Source organism: Aulonocara sp. 'chitande type north' Nkhata Bay, linkage group LG13, assembly GCF_057382095.1.
Source record: "Aulonocara sp. 'chitande type north' Nkhata Bay isolate Kocher_YH1m ecotype deep benthic linkage group LG13, A_spYH_male_GT1.1, whole genome shotgun sequence".
NCBI lineage: Eukaryota > Metazoa > Chordata > Actinopteri > Cichliformes > Cichlidae > Aulonocara > Aulonocara sp. 'chitande type north' Nkhata Bay.
The window spans coordinates 33638716-33655721 of NC_141356.1; the positions used below are offsets into that span (position 1 = coordinate 33638716).

The 17006-nt window shown below is 41.4% G+C and overlaps 1 protein-coding gene across 1 annotated transcript in view; it reads right to left on the reverse strand.

Moving 5' to 3' along the window:
- LOC147316557 (heterogeneous nuclear ribonucleoprotein L-like) overlaps positions 1–17006 on the reverse strand; it is an 87237-nt gene that overhangs the window by 19521 nt on the left and 50710 nt on the right. The window contains exons 8-10 of the mRNA XM_086260112.1: positions 13759–13830; positions 5602–5819; positions 4412–4533 (exon numbers count right to left, since the gene is read on the reverse strand). Coding sequence (XP_086116238.1) covers positions 4412–4533; positions 5602–5819; positions 13759–13830 — 412 coding nt within the window. The remainder of the gene's footprint in view (positions 1–4411; positions 4534–5601; positions 5820–13758; positions 13831–17006) is intronic.

Genomic DNA, 17006 nt, shown 5'->3' on the forward strand with positions numbered 1-17006 from the left:
AATGTAAAAGAACCCACCCACCACTTTAATCACACTCTAGATCTTGTTTTAACATATGCATAGAAACTGAACATTTAACAGTGTTTCCTGAAAACCCTCTGCTGTCTGATCATTTCCTGATAACATTTACATTTACAATAATTGATTACACAGCGGTGGAGAGTAGACGTTTATCAAAGTAGATGTCTTTCTGAAAGCGCTGTAACTAAGTTTAAGAATATAATCCACCCACTGTTATCATCTTCAATGCCCTGTACCAACACAGAGCAGAGCAGCTACAGTGGGGCAAAAAAGTATTTAGTCAGCCACCGATTGTGCAAGTTCCCCCACTTAAAATGATGACAGAGGTCAGTAATTTGCACCAGAGGTACACTTCAACTGTGAGAGACAGAATGTGAAAAAAAAAATCCATGAATCCACATGGTAGGATTTGTAAAGAATTTATTGGTAAATCAGGGTGGAAAATAAGTATTTGGTCAATAACAAAAATACAACTCAATACTTTGTAACATAACCTTTGTTGGCAATAACAGAGGTCAAACGTTTACTATAGGTCTTTACCAGGTTTGCACACACAGTAGCTGGTATTTTGGCCCATTCCTCCATGCAGATCTTCTCGAGAGCAGTGATGTTTTGGGGCTGTCGCCGAGCAACACGGACTTTCAACTCCCGCCACAGATTTTCTATGGGGTTGAGGTCTGGAGACTGGCTAGGCCACTCCAGGACTTTCAAATGCTTCTTACGGAGCCACTCCTTTGTTGCCCGGGCGGTGTGTTTTGGATCATTGTCATGTTGGAAGACCCAGCCTTGTTTCATCTTCAAAGTTCTCACTGATGGAAGGAGGTTTTGGCTCAAAATCTCACGATACATGGCCCCATTCATTCTGTCCTTAACACGGATCAGTCGTCCTGTCCTCTTGGCAGAAAAACAGCCCCATAGCATGATGTTTCCACCCCCATGCTTCACAGTAGGTATGGTGTTCTTGGGATGCAACTCAGTATTCTTCTTCCTCCAAACACGACGAGTTGAGTTTATACCAAAAAGTTCTACTTTGGTTTCATCTGACCACATGACATTCTCCCAATCCTCTGCTGTATCATCCATGTGCTCTCTGGCAAACTTCAGACGGGCCTGGACATGCACTGGCTTCAGCAGCGGAACACGTCTGGCACTGCGGCATTTGATTCCCTGCCGTTGTAGTGTGTTACTGATGGTGACCTTTGTTACTTTGGTCCCAGCTCTCTGCAGGTCATTCACCAGGTCCCCCCGTGTGGTTCTGGGATCTTTGCTCACCGTTCTCATGATCATTTTGACCCCACGGGATGAGATCTTGCGTGGAGCCCCAGATCGAGGGAGATTATCAGTGGTCTTGTATGTCTTCCATTTTCTGATGATTGCTCCCACAGTTGATTTTTTCACACCAAGCTGCTTGCCTATTGTAGATTCACTCTTCCCAGTCTGGTGCAGGTCTACAATACTTTTCCTGGTGTCCTTCGAAAGCTCTTTGGTCTCGGCCATGGCGGAGTTTGGAGTCTGACTGTTTGGGGCTGTGGACAGGTGTCTTTTATACAGATGATGAGTTCAAACAGGTGCCATTCATACAGGTAACGAATGGGGGACAGAAAAGCTTCTTACAGAAGACGTTACAGGTCTGTGAGAGCCAGAGATTTTCCTTGTTTGAGGTGACCAAATACTTATTTTCCACCCTGATTTATGAATAAATTCTTTACAAATCCTACCATGTGAATTCATGGATTTTTTTTTTCACATTCTGTCTCTCACAGTTGAAGTGTACCTCTGGTGCAAATTACTGACCTCTGTCATCATTTTAAGTGGGGGAACTTGCACAATCGGTGGCTGACTAAATACTTTTTTGCCCCACTGTATCTGAACGCTACTCCAACAGAGGTCGATCATCTTGTTAATAATTTCACCTCCTCACTACGTACGACTCTGGATACTGTAGCTCCTGTGAAAACTAAGGTCTCTAATCAGAAGTACCTGACTCCGTGGTATAATTCTCAAACACGTACCCTAAAGCAGATGACTCGTAATCTGGAGAGGAAATGGCGTGTCACAAATTTAGAGGATCATCATTTAGCCTGGAGAAATAGTTTGCTGCTTTATAAGAAAGCCCTCCGCAAAGCCAGAACATCTTACTATTCATCACTGATTGAAGAAAATAAGAACAACCCCAGGTTTCTCTTCAGCACTGTAGCCAGTCTGACAAAAAGTCAGAGCTCTTTTGAGCCAACCATCCCTTTAACGTTAACTAGTAATGACTTCATGAACTTCTTCACAAATAAAATTTTTAGCATTAGAGAAAAAATTACCAATAATCATCCCACAGATGTAATATTATCTACAGCTACTCTTAGTACCATTGATGTTAAGTTAGACTCTTTTTCTCCAATTGATCTTTCTGAGTTAACTTCAATAATTACTTCCTCCAAACCTTCAACGTGTCTTTTAGACCCCATTCCTACAAAACTGCTCAAAGAAGTCCTGCCATTAATTAATGCTTCGATCTTAAATATGATCAACCTATCTCTAATGATCGGCTATGTACCACAGGCCTTCAAGCTAGCTGTAGTTAAACCTTTACTCAAAAAGAAGCATCTCTAGACCCAGCAGTCTTAGCTAATTATAGGCCAATCTCCAACCTTCCTTTATATCAAACATCCTTGAAAGAGTAGTTGTCAAACAGCTAACAGATCATCTGCAGAGGAATGGTTTATTGAAGAGTTTCAGTCAGGTTTCAGAGCTCATCACAGCACAGAAACAGCTTTAGTGAAGGTTACAAATGATCTTCTTATGGCCTCTGACAGTGGACTCATCTCTGTGCTTTTCCTGCTAGACCTCAGTGCAGCGTTCGATACTGTCGACCATAATATCCTATTAGAGCGATTAGAACATGCTGTAGGTATTACAGGTACTGCACTGCAGTGGTTTGTATCATATCTATCTAATAGACTCCAGTTTGTGCATGTAAATGGAGAGTCCTCTTCACACACTGAGGTTAATTATGGAGTTCCACAGGGTTCAGTGCTAGGACCAATTCTGTTTACATTATACATGCTTCCCTTAGGCAGCATCATTAGAAGACATAGCATACATTTACACTGCTATGCAGATGACACCCAGCTCTATCTGTCCATGAAGCCAGATAACACACACCAATTAGTTAAACTGCAGGAATGTCTTAAAGACATAAAGACCTGGATGGCCGCTAACTTTCTGCTTCTTAATTCAGATCAAACTGAGGTTATTGTACTCGGCCCTGAAAATCTTAGAAATATGGTATCTAAGCAGATTCTTACTCTGGATGGCATTACCTTGGCCTCCAGTAACGCTGTGAGGAACCTTGGAGTCATTTTTGACCAGGACATGTCCTTCAATGCACATATTAAACAAATATGTAAGACTGCGTTCTTCCATTTGCGCAACATCTCTAAAGTTAGAAATATCCTGTCTCAGAGTGACGCTGAAAAACTAGTTCATGCATTTATTACTTCCAGGCTGGACGACTGCAATTCATTATTATCAGGATGTCCAAAAAACTCACTGAAAAGCCTTCAGCTGATCCAAAATGCTGCAGCAAGAGTCCTGACAGGGACTAGAAAGAGAGAGCAGATTTCTCCTGTTTTGGCTTCCCTTCATTGGCTTCCTGTTAAATCCAGAATTGAATTCAAAATCCTGCTCCTCACATACAAGGTCTTAAATAATCAGGCCCCATCTTATCTTAATGACCTTGTAGTACCATATCACCCTATTAGAGCACTTCGCTCTCGCTCTGCAGGCCTACTTGTTGTTCCTAGAGTATTTAAAAGTAGAATGGGAGGGAGAGCCTTCAGTTTTCAGGCCCCTCTTCTGTGGAACCAGCTTCCAGTTTGGATTCAGGAGACAGACACTATCTCTACTTTCAAGATTAGGCTTAAAACTTTCCTTTTTGCTAAAGCATATAGTTAGGGCTGGACCAGGTGACCCTGAATCCTCCCTTAGTTATGCTGCAATAGACGTAGGGATTCCCATGATGCATTGAGTTTTTCCTTTCCAGTCACCTTTCTCACTCACTATGTATTAACAGACCTCTCTGCATTGAATCATATCTGTTATTAACCTCTGTCTCTCTTCCACAGCATGTCTTTTATCCTGTCTTCCTTCTCTCACCCCAACCGGTCACAGCAGATGGCCGCCCCTCCCTGAGCCTGGTTCTGCCAGAGGTTTCTTCCTGTTAAAAGGGAGTTTTTCCTTCCCACTGTTGCCAAAGTGCTTGCTCATAGGGGGTCATATGATTGTTGGGTTTTTCTCTGTATCTATGAAGCACCTTGAGGCGACTTATGTTGTGATTTGGCGCTATATAAATAAAATGGAATTGAATTGAATTGAATTAAAGATATGCACATCTTACCAGACATTCAGTCTTTTACCAAACACCTTAATGCTGTTGAGGTGTGTGATGGCCCTGTCCACAGCATACTCATCTCCCATCTCAACCAACGCTGTGCCAGGAACACTCTTCATAAACTTAACCTATAACAAGCACATAGATAACAGCTGTTCTAAAGAGGTACCATACATTGTGAAAGCAGTGTACATGCTTTACTGATGTAAACATTCTTTCATGTTAACCATTAGAAGACACAGTGTACATTAGAGGACATTTGGAAGGCTATCTAAAGTCAGGATATTTTACACTTGTGCTTTTTTGTGACATCAGGTAGTAATTTGCAAAATCCACATTGGAGAATATAGCTATTCTGACTGTGTCATGAAATCAACATACTCTATGAGAACACTGAATGGGTTTGATGTTTGGGGAAGTTCTCTAAGTGTTACAGGAGCAGCAGAATCTATTCGTTATTTTGTTATAAGGTAGCGATGAGCAGATATGGAAATATTATTAACCCTCTCAAGGCAGGCGTTGCCGATTTGCAACAGTTAAAAATTAACAACCTGATTACCCCACATACATATTTTATGAGTTTTTTTTAGAAGTACCACTGCAGGACTTGGTTGTGCATTAGCAACAAAAAGTTTAATTTGAGCCTGAGAGGGTTAAAGTGCTGGGAGTAATTTATGGCATACCGAAAGTGAACAGGAGGAGGCAGATAATTAAACCCTAAAGTTAAAATTTCAATTGTATGAGAAAACAATGTAAACAATCTCTGATATCACATTAAAAAAGGAGAATCAGACCTATGTTTGGTTTGGTTTGGTTTGGTTTGGTTTGCAGGGGTACATCACATGTCCTGACATTAAACAGAATTCAATGACACACAAGCACATGAGTGACAACAAGAAAACGGATAGTACATTTCTAAATAATGCAGTAGGTGTTGATGTACAGAGGTCTAATCCCATTCAATATACTGTCATTTACTTGTGAGTAGGACTGAAGGGCCAGGATATGATAGACACACACACAATTTCTGAGTTTGCTTCCACTGGAATCTTTTTATTGTTTTTACTAGCTTTTCCCTTCCAGCACAATTTCTACAACCTAATTATTAATTAATTGTTAATAAAATTAACAGCTGTTGCCGTGTTTCTACAAAAACACGCCAAAGACACATGAAGAATACACAAACAAACACTTACCTTCTCAATGTTGCCGTAGAGGCAGAAGAGGTTGAAGATGCGGGTGCAGTTCATCTTGGATGGATGGAGGCCACTTACCATGGCAACAGAACTGGGGGCATGGCCAGAGTATGACGAGGATGACTGCGGCAGTGGATAAGACACCATGTCTGGAACGTCCAATGAAGTGAGCTTGTACCTGCTGTTGCCGGGCAGTGGCAGCAGGGGACATGGTGGACCTGGGAAGGCACACATCAAAACAGTCGCTGTCTTGCAAGAACAATGAAAGCCTGTCTGCACCAATCCAATTCTGAACCACTTCATGCGCCACAGGTGAATAAGTGAGCGCACACTCACAGCCAACATGTCATTGGCATGGAAGCTCTTTACTGTGAGTGATGAATCAAAGTACGCCAAAGTAAACTGTGGGGTGACCACCACAACGACAAATGTATCAACAAAACTAATCAGACACTTAAATCACCCCCAACCAAGCAGCAACATAGGAAGACAACTGAAAATGAGAAAAGGATTGATGCCCTGTTATGACTTTGGATGACGTGCCCTAGTTTTGAGATGTGTCATCATCTCTGGATCAGTGTTGGCTTAGGCTAGTGATGGTGATGTGGGAATGTCAGCCTGCTACATCAGATACAGGTATGCCTCTACAAGTGTGCACCCTCTGTTTGGCTGCCTTTTCCTTAGCTGTAGCCTGGATCTGTTAGGATGCCTGGGTCGTTGACCCAGAGTTTTGAGTTTATTATGTTACTTATCATTTCTAGTCTTTGGTTTCTTTGTTGGAGTTCTGTCTTATGGTTTATGTCTCTGTGTTCTCTAGTTGCTGTCTCTCTGTGTCCAGTCAGAGTCTGTGTCTATAGTTCAGTCTGTGTTATGTTTCCTGTTTTACTTTGAAAATCCGTGTCTCATGTAAATGTGTCTGGTTTTGCTTCCTTTGTCTCGTTAGGCCTGATTTGCCCCAGCTGTGTTTCCCTCCTGTTGTCCATTCCCTGATTGCTCTGTGTGTATTTAAGCCCTGTGTTTCAGTTTGTCATTGTCGTGATCTACTGTTATCTTGCTGTGTGGTTTGTCTGTGTAGGTGTATTTTGTATTCTTAGTTTTTGTTACCCTTTTGAGTTCAGCATTAAAGCTGTTTTGAGTTACTTTCTGTCTCCGGAGTCTGCACTTTGGGTCCTTCTCCTGCCTGCACACAGCCATTTCATAACAGGATCTTGTTATAAAAGCAGTGAATGTATAACAAGATCCAACATCTGCAGATGAAAGTTTCGGCCTGCCTCAGCATTGCAAAACCTCCAGCTTCCAACATCAGCATAAAGAAGAGGAAGCCACTCTCATTGCTTAGTAATGACAACAACATTGTCACCCTTCAGACAGACATGTGTAGGTGCAAGGAAAGACTATCATGAAAAGATTTTGTCACTGCTCAGTGACAAAAATACTTATGAGCCCAGGTCTCAGAAGAGGGTGATTGATTGTCTTAACCAGGAAGAACAGGGCGATGCTATTGACTGGACCTCATACCAAATGCTTTATCCTGGGGATGCTACACCAAGGCTGTATGGTTTACTGAAGACATAAACATCGTGTACCTTTAAGACCAATTGTCTGTATGATCAACTCTGTCCTCCATTGGAGGTAGTTCATAAGAGATTACAAGATGACCCTGACCTCAGCAAGAGGATCACTTTCAGCACCAACTACTGTAAGTACTACACCCAGAAACATGGGTGTGCCATGGGTTCCCAAGTTTCACCAATTGTGGCCAACTTATACATGGAAAAAGTCCAAAAGAAGCTTTTGTATCCTACCCTGGAACACCACAAAGTCACTGATTTTCAGCTATGTGGATGACACCTGGGTGAAAATCAAATCTCAGGACGTTCCACATTTAACGGATTACATTAACTCGGTGGACCAACAAATCAACTTCACCAGGGAGGATATGAAAAGTGGGAGGCTAGCCTTCTTAGACTGCGAGATTTCCATCAGTAATGGGGGACATCTAAAAGCTGACGTGTACCGTAAACCTGCACATACGGATCAGTATCTAAGGTTTGACTCGCATCATCCACTGGAGCACAAACTGGGCGTCATCAGGACGAGCGAACACCATTCCCACTGACACAGCGGCCAGGGAGGCAGAAGAACATCACATCAAGAAGGCCCAGAGGATGTGGTTATCCCAGCTGGACTTTTGTCAAAGCGGGGAAAACTCCTAAAGAAAGCTCCAGGCGATCCAGGAGAGAAGGACAACCGCTGCCTAAGCGAAAACCTTTAGTAATCTCGTTTGTCAGAAGTATCGGAACAGCTGAGGTGCATGTTCTCTAAACACTGTATCTCTGTGGCTTTCAAAGGATACATCTTTCACCATCTTACAATGCTGTGATTGCAGCCATTCCCTAACTCTCTGTGAATGGTACTCATGGCCATTGATCAGTTGCCCATTTTGCCAATGACAATTTACAAAATAATAACCATGAAACTGACCTTGCGGCCTATTGTTAGTCGGTGGTGCTAGTGTCTGTCATTATGCAAATGTACCGTTGGGGAAACCTGCAGTCAGCTGAGACTGAAGAAGTCACTTGAACTTTCTCCCACTGAAAACGCTACATAGAGATGAAGAGAATAGACTTTTGGGGATTTCCTTACCTGGATGACTGAGCATGCATCAAGATATTTACTTGGACATTTTCCTACTAACTGCTCTACTGTAGTTCTGGCAGCACTAAGTGCTTGGAGGGACTTCTTGTTTGGAGAGCGCTCGTATTTAGCTTTTGGAGCTCAGTTTACTTAGAAAACAAGAGTAATTGTGCTGGACCTGGCTTCAAACCAATCACTGTTCTTAGAGGTCTTCGTCCCAAAGGTAGCAAAGGCTATTCTGTTTTCTGAGTTGTGCTGTTGGGCTACAGACAGAGCTTTTGTAAGTTTGGGGGGATCTTGGCAAATTCATCTACTACTACTGCATCTGGGAATCGATGCAACCTCAACTTGCAACACACTGGTAAGTGGTCAGTGGCCAGCTATGTTCTTTGTCCTTGAAAGTACTGTATCTGAATTAGCTAGGCGCATTTCGTCCACCTGTCCACCTGTAGATGAAACCACTGACTGGCAACTGAGTATATCATTCCAATGACAAAAAAAGTTATAAAGTTAGACATATTTAATCTTTCTCAAAATATTTCTCCAGGTAGTCTATTGTTAAATTGCAGCAAAGAATAAAAACACAGAGAAGAAACTGTACTGAAAACATCTCAGCTTGATTTGAAATTAATTTTGTTTGTGTGCTCTACAGAGTGCTTTTTAAAATTTGTTGATTTTGTTGATCTTTACTTCTGAGAAGTAAAGATGGGAGAGGGTCCTAACCCAAACCCAGTCATGTTGCTGACCTATTATATGTGAACCTAATTGGTTGCAAAATATTCCTCCAGCTGTTTCCTTTTAGCATTTTATTGCTCCATCCCAATTTTTTTTCATATGTTGCTACAATGAAATTTAAAATGCAGTAATATTTCTCTTAAAATGGTAAATTTTCTCATTTTAAACATTAGACATGCTTTTTATGTGTAACTGTGAAGATGCAAGGAGCAGAGACAATAATTCAATTCATTTCCATTCAAATTTATTTATATAGCGCCAAATCACAACAACAGTCGCCTCAAGGCGCTTTATATTGTACAGTAGACCCCATAATAATAGATACAGAGAAAAGCCCATATGATCCCCTGTGAGCAAGCACTTTGGCGATAGTGGGAAGGAAAAACTCCCTTTTAACAGGAAGAAACCTCCAGCAGAACCAGGCTCAGGGAGGGGCGGGGCCATCTGCTGCGACCGGTTGGGGTGAGAGAAGGAAGACAGGATAAAGACAAGTAAGTTTAAGTATCATGTAGAATACATGTACTGGCGTTACGTATTTAAAATACAAAATATGAGTAACTGTATTCCGTTACAGTTATCGTTTAAAAAGGTGATAATTAGAATACAGTTACTTTGTTGAAATAAATGGATTACACAGCGGTCTTTTCCTGTTTCATATGCTAGGCTATCCCCTCAATATCCCCTTTCTATTTTTGGTAATTCCATGCATTGCCGGAAACCCAAACAAAACACGAAATAAGAGTCTCTAATGTAAGCATCCTGTTAATGTTGGTGGCGTCAGTTACACAATGGACCCAGAGCCAGCGCAACGTGCCAGCAGTGCACAGGCAGGAATGCATTTCTAACTTGGAAATTCCAACACCACTTCACATTTAAAGAAGAAAGGGATGAAGGGCGAAATCTGACCGTGCGAACTCTCTTTGCCAGCAACCAAGCTGCTCTCAGCGTCAAAAGACTCCAACCTAAAGAAACATCTGGAATTTCTTTTTTAAAAACTACGTTAGCCTACTGCAACTAACTTGTTTTAGTTGTGATAGCTGCCTGGGTTATGTACCACTTAAGTATCTTTGATGTACTATTGCTGTGTGATTTATTACTATTACTGAAGGCTACTCACCACTGAGCTAACATTGTTAGCTGCCGTTAGCTTAGGTCTACCTAGAAAAGAGCTGAGGAGAGCCATGGATGGGCGTCACCTAGCAGCCACTGTGCAGAAGCCACAGAGGGCTGTAGCGACGAGCCTGCAGGCTCCACCGAGTCTCGGGCCCAGAAACCCAAAGGCCATCCACACCCCAGACGGGGCCCGACAGACCATGGAGTCTGGGAGTGAGCCACTACATACCTCAGCACCCAGCCCTGGACACCAAGAACCAGCCACCAGCGGGTGGGGGCACCAGCCACTGAAAGGGAGTGTGGTGAGGGGAAATATGTTCTGAGAGAGGTGGAGTCTAAGACCCAACCTGACATATAGACACAAACATGCATTCCCACCCTCATCCAACATAGAGACACACAGAACTGTATGTAGTACACATGCTCACACTCCTCATACAAACACTATACTCCCGGGTCCAGGCACCAGCATCCCCGGAGTGGCAATCCACCCCCAGACCCAGAAGATGGTGAAGAAAACTGAAGGCTCTGCTTCCATTCTACAGGGTGGTCCATTTATATGGATACACCGTAATAAAATGGGAATGGTTGGTGATATTAAAGTCCTGTTTGTGGCACATTAGTATATGTGAGGGGGCAAACTCCTCAAGATGGGTGGTGACCATGGTGGCCATTTAGAAGTCGGCCATCTTGGATACAACTTTTGTTTTTTCAATAGGAAGAGGACCATGTGACACATCACACTTGTTGGTAATGTCACAAGAAAAACAATGGTGTGCTTGGCTTCAACGTAACTTAATTCTTTCATGAGTTATTTACAAGTTTCTCTTTGTTCACAGCCATTGACATGTCGAAGAGGTTAACACGTGAGGAGTGAAATCATGTTGATATCTGGTGAACGCAGTAACCGGGTCATTGCAGCAGATTTCAATGCAAGACACCCTACGAGACCACCCATCTCCCATGCTACAGTTAGCAAACTGCTTGCTAAGTTTCGTGAAACTGGTTCAGTGTTGGATTTGCCAAAATGTGGACGTAAGAAAACCGTCACTAATGAAGAAACATCAGTGGCTGTCCTAGCTTCATTCAGCAAGAGCCCACAGCGCAGCACTCGCCGCATGTCACTGGAGAGCGGCATTAGTCGAACATCCCTTCGGCGGATATTAGCTACTCACAAATGGCACCCTTACAAACTCCAGCTACTGCAGGATCTCAGCGAGGATGACCCAGATCGGTGCACAGAATTTGCAGAATGGGCAAAACAAAAATTGGAACAGGACCCTCAGTTCACGCAGAAGATTTTGTTCAGTGATGAGGCAAACTTTTATGTGAATGGTGAAGATAACAAACAAAACCACCGCTATTGGTCTGACACTAACCCACATTGGATGGATCCCTCCAAGACTGTTGGAACAACAAAAGTGATGGTTTGGTGTGGTATATGGGGTACAACGATAGTGGGTCCATTCTTCATCAATGGAAACCTCAAGGCCACTGGATGTTTGAAATTGCTACATGATGATGTGTTTCCCTCTTTATGCACTGAAGCTGGCACGTTCCCTGAGTTTTTCCAGCAAGATGGTGCACCACCACATTATGGGTGCCAGGTCCAAGCATTCCTAGATGAGCAGTTTCCTGGAAAGTGGATTGGTCGTCATGGGCCAGTTGAATGGCCCCCAAGGTCTCCCGATCTGACCCCCTTAGACTTTTATCTTTGGGGTCATCTGAAGGCAATTGTCTATGGTGTGAAGATACGAGATGTGCAGCACCTGAAACTACGGATGCTGGATGCCTGTGCTGGCATTTCTCCTGCGGTGTTGCTATCAGAGTGTGAAGAGTGAGAGAAGAGGGTTGCATTGACAATCCAACACAATGGGCAGCACATTGAACACATTTTATAAGTGGTCAGAAACTTGTAAATAACTCATGAAAGAATAAAGTTACATTGAAACCAAGCACACCATTGTTTTTCTTGTGACATTACCAATAAGTTTGATATGTCACATGGCCCTCTTCCTACTGAAAAAAACAAAAGTTGTATCCAAGATGGCCGACTTCTAAATGGCCACCATGGTCACCACCCATCTTGAGGAGTTTGCCCCCTCACATATACTAATGTGCCACAAACAGGACTTTAGTATCACCAACCATTCCCATTTTATTACGGTGTATCCATATAAATGGACCACCCTGTACTTTTACACAGTGTTGGGCGAGTTACCTTGAAAAAGTAATTAATTATAGTTACTAGTTACTTCTCCACAAAAGTAACTAAGTTAGAAACTGAGTTACAAGATTCTAAAAGTAATTAATTACTTGAAAAGTAACTATTGCGTTACTTTAAAAAAATGTTTAACCCTCTGGGGTTGTTTTTGCTCATAAGCAGAGTGTTGCTGCGCTGTCCTTAGACCGTAAACAATATTTTTATATATTTTATTTATTGTTTACTCTATTTAATTTGTAAAATATGTGTACACACACACACACACACACACACACGTAGAAAAATATTTAGTATACACATCCAGAAATGCATATACTATTATATATTGTACATATATTTATTAGTTTCAGATGTAGCCATTCTTGTATTTTGCTTGTTTACATTATTGTATTTTGCACAACTCTGTTGCTTGTGAAGCTCGCACACAAGAATTTCACTCACATGTGCTGTACCAATGTACCTGCACATGTGATGTGACAATAAAAGTGATTTGATTTGATTTGATTTGATTTGATTTGATAAACGTGACGAAACTATTGAGGAACAAACACGCGTATATATTGTTTATCATGACTCTGGTTTTACGAGGCCTATCAACACAATTTATAATACTGGTATATGTCACCTTGTTGCTTTGTCTTTAAGTGGTCATGTTATTGGCTTACCACCACTACTTTATTCTTCCTCAGTCAAACAGCAGCACTCATGCGATCGTTTTGCCCCCTTAGCTCCAGGTTTTGTGCCTGATTATTTAAGACCTTGTATGTGAGGAGCAGGATTTTGAATTCTGGATTTAACAGGAAGCCAAAACAGGAGAAATCTGCTCTCTCTTTCTAGTCCCTGTCAGTACTCTTGCTGCAGCATTTTGGATCAGCTGAAGGCTTTTCAGGGAGTTTTTAGGACATCCTGACAATAATGAATTACAGTCGTCCAGCCTGGAAGTAATAAATGCATGAACTAGTTTTTCAGCGTCACTCTGAGACAGGATATTTCTAACTTTAGAGATGTATATAAGAATATATTATGGCTTTACGGGATTTGTAAATCATCACATTCTGGGGTTTCTTTTGGGTTTTTTTTTTTACATTTTACTCAGTGTTCCAACTTTTTTAGCCCCGTGGATGTATCGACATAGTGGGAGTTCAAAACAGGTAGATTTCGAAGCATCAAAGAGAGAAACCAGGTCACTGTTGCCATGTGCTTTGCCTTCACAACAGTCGAAAGGAAGAAGTCATTGTAAACACAAAAAGCTGTCTTCAGCAGAACCAGGTCAGACACCTGGCAGATGACGGAAAGACAAAACATCAACTACGAGAGAAAGAAGGCAAAGAGTTAACCGAGTGTCTTTTTTTGCCATCAAATGAGTTTTTATTTTCTATTTAATTGTGATTATTCCTGTCTTTGTACTGTGCATTGTGTCTTCATGCTTGTGAAAAATCCTTACTTACCATAACCATTATCACTGTAGGAAGATGGGTGTTCGCCTAAAATGGCCTGTCTCTGTCTTCCCTTTCCACGGTCTGAAATACATACAAATACAGATAACACAAACCAATTATGTGAATGCGAGAAGATTTCACATATACTGATTTAAATGACATTAAAGAACACTTGGAAAGTGTTTCATTCATTCACTGCCTCGTTAGAGATCTGTTAGTACCAATCAAATGGTCCATTAAGGCCGAATGCTTGAACGGGCTGGGTCTGACTGTCTGACTGAGCCTATGTTTGGCAGTGCTTATGTGCTCCCAGATCTCAGCGATTAACTTGATGATTAAGTCTTAATGTGTGACAAATAAATAATACTCTACTTCATTATACTGTTTGACAGACAGTCACAAAGTAAAAAAACACAACCAGAAGACAAGAGAAAGTGTCCTCCACTAATCAGAAGGCTGACAGTTCAGTTCCCAGCTCCAAACAAGCAAGTTAATCCTAAAAACGGAAATACAGGAGGTTAACAACAAGGTGGAAACCATCTAAAAGAGTTTCAGCTGAAACCCAAATAAATGCACCAGAATGATGAAAATAGTAAAGAATTCAAAAGAAATGGAAAGTGTACCACAACATCTATCAGACATGGTGGAAGGCAGCAATGAATGACTGCCCGTGGAACAGGGTCGCCGGCGTTTATTGATGATGTGTCTGCTGGTAAAAGTCTGAATTGTATGGTGCTAGATTCTCTGCTCAGGTTCAGTCAAATGGATCTACACAGCGCTTCACAGTACAAATGGATCCTGCCAAAGAAACCCAAGAGTGTCTCAAAGCAAAGAGGTGGGAAACCTTTCAGTGGTCAAGACCTGATCTCCACCCGACAGAGCATGCTTTTCAGTTACTGAAGGAAAAGAGACCAACAAAGAAGAAGCAGCTGAAGTTGGCTGCTTCAAAGGCCTCGCGGAGCGTCTACAGGGAGGAGACAGTGTTTTGGATTCTTGACTATATCTTTAAAAATCAGAGCCAGTTATTAACAGTGCTACATTTAAAATGATGCAATGTTGCAATTTTGAGTTTGATCAATCACGACTCACATCTGGAGCATTCATGAAACAGTTCAGCTGAACGCTCTTTTAAAGCAGGATTTACAGTTTGACAAAAAGGCCTCCGTTTCTTCCAGTGTTCATATTCCTGCAGAAACATCACAGAGGAAATCTGTTTCCTCCATCTATGTTTATTGTGGGATTCATTTGGAACTGAGGGGTAGCTTCTATCTGATACTGTGCCCATGAAAGAGAACGACACAGTCCTGCAGAGCCATGGCAGATGCTGCTAATAGCTGAGATCTGAGACACTAACATGCCACTTCTTTGGTACAAATCTCTGCCACACAGATTCACTGAAATATTGCCCTGGCTTTCCTAAATATTACATTATATTACAGTATTATAATAAATATCATTGTGACATTTTCTTGGACTGGGAATAACACAGACAACTAAGAATGCTGCTGCTTAATACATCAGATAAACTCTCAGTTTTAACAGCTGTAAATCCACACGAGCACAACAAGCATGCTCAGCGGCAGACTACATGTGAAGGTTATTAATGTCCTTTATATGCCTTCATTGTGTTTCCGGTTGAGTTGAGTTGGCCAAATTAAAACGGTCATGCTATGCACATGACAACTCAAGAAAAAGAAGATTTTATCGATGCCATCTGCCATGCAGAGATCAGAATTTCAAATGAAAAAGATCAGAAATGTGAGGTTTCAAAGTGAAATGAAGAGCAGCTGCTGATTTTCTACAGTAGTTTTTTGTGTGTGTTTGTACACATTTATTTCTATTTATTTAATCCCAGCTGCTCCCAAAAAATAACAACAAAACTACTTATGGTGGTAATGGAGGTGAAAAAATAAGAAAAACAGTTTTGTGGTGGTTTTATTCAGAGAAGAGCAGGAAAAACAATACAAACACATGTGAACAGAGATAAGAAAGAGACAGTACCTGTGAGGCATCAAGCTTTCTCTTTTTTCTCCCTCAGCACAAAAGAACATCAACCTGCATTACATTATCATCACAATGATAAAAACATGACCATTATCAAAACTCTCATCCATCAAAGCATTACATACTGTATATGCTACACACATGTTGGAGGCACACTGACATGACACAGACTTTCTGACGATCGGTCCCATACGTACTGCCAGGATAGCGTCTTATCCACAACACGTCTGTCTGCAGTGCTGTGGATCAATCACTGTGTCACATGGCTGAAATATGCACCCACTCAGGATCAGTGTTGGTCAAGTTACTCGAAAAAAGTAATCAGTAACTAATTACTTCCCCAAAAAAGTAATCCAGTTACTTTACTGATTACTTATTTTCAAAAGTAATTAATTACTTAGTTACTTAGTTACTTTTAAAAACACGATTTACAACCTGAAGAGGTGATAAAGCGATAGCTCTTTCAGCCCAATTCTACTTTTTCTGCATAATCCATCATACAAAATGTAATCAAATGGAAAAGTCTCTTTTTAAAACTTGTTTTATCAGTTTTAATCTTTTAACTTTATGCATCAAGCAAAGATTTAATTATCTGCAACATTCACTGACTGGAAGAAATTAGTTTAACATTTAAACCTATTTTCTGCACATTCCAGCACATAAAATAAAATATTTTGTGTGTTTACACTCAGTCTTTCAAATAGATGCAAGTAAAACACAGCAGAAAATAAATAAAGTCAAAGACTCAGCGGTCCTGTTGCTCTATTTTCACCTGTAAAGTAGGAGTGGGGTAGGCGGAGGTTTACCCTGGTGCAGGTGTGCCGCGGTCAGTGGAAGAATCCGCGAGTTTCTCTGTGAGTTTCCCATTACGTCGTAGCTACTCGGTGCTTGTTGGAAGTTTAGGGGTTTTTTTCGCTGTAAAAAGAAGTTTTCTTCCCACGCACAGCGGACACTAATGTTTTTGTCCCTTTTTATGGAATCAAACTCAAAGTAAGGTCAGTACTTCCACGCTTTAAACGCTGCACGCTCATACTCTCTCTGCACTCGATATATGATCCATTGTTGATCTGCACACAGCTGTTGTGTCACGGTCCTGAGTCTGTGGACTCAGTGTTTTTCTGTTTGTATTAGTTATCTTTGTTTTCATGATGTGTTTTGATTCTCTTGGGTTTGATTTCTGTCACTGTATCCCCTAGTTTAGTCCTCGTCTGTTCAGTTTCCTGTTTTACTTTGAAAGTCTGTGTACTATGTCA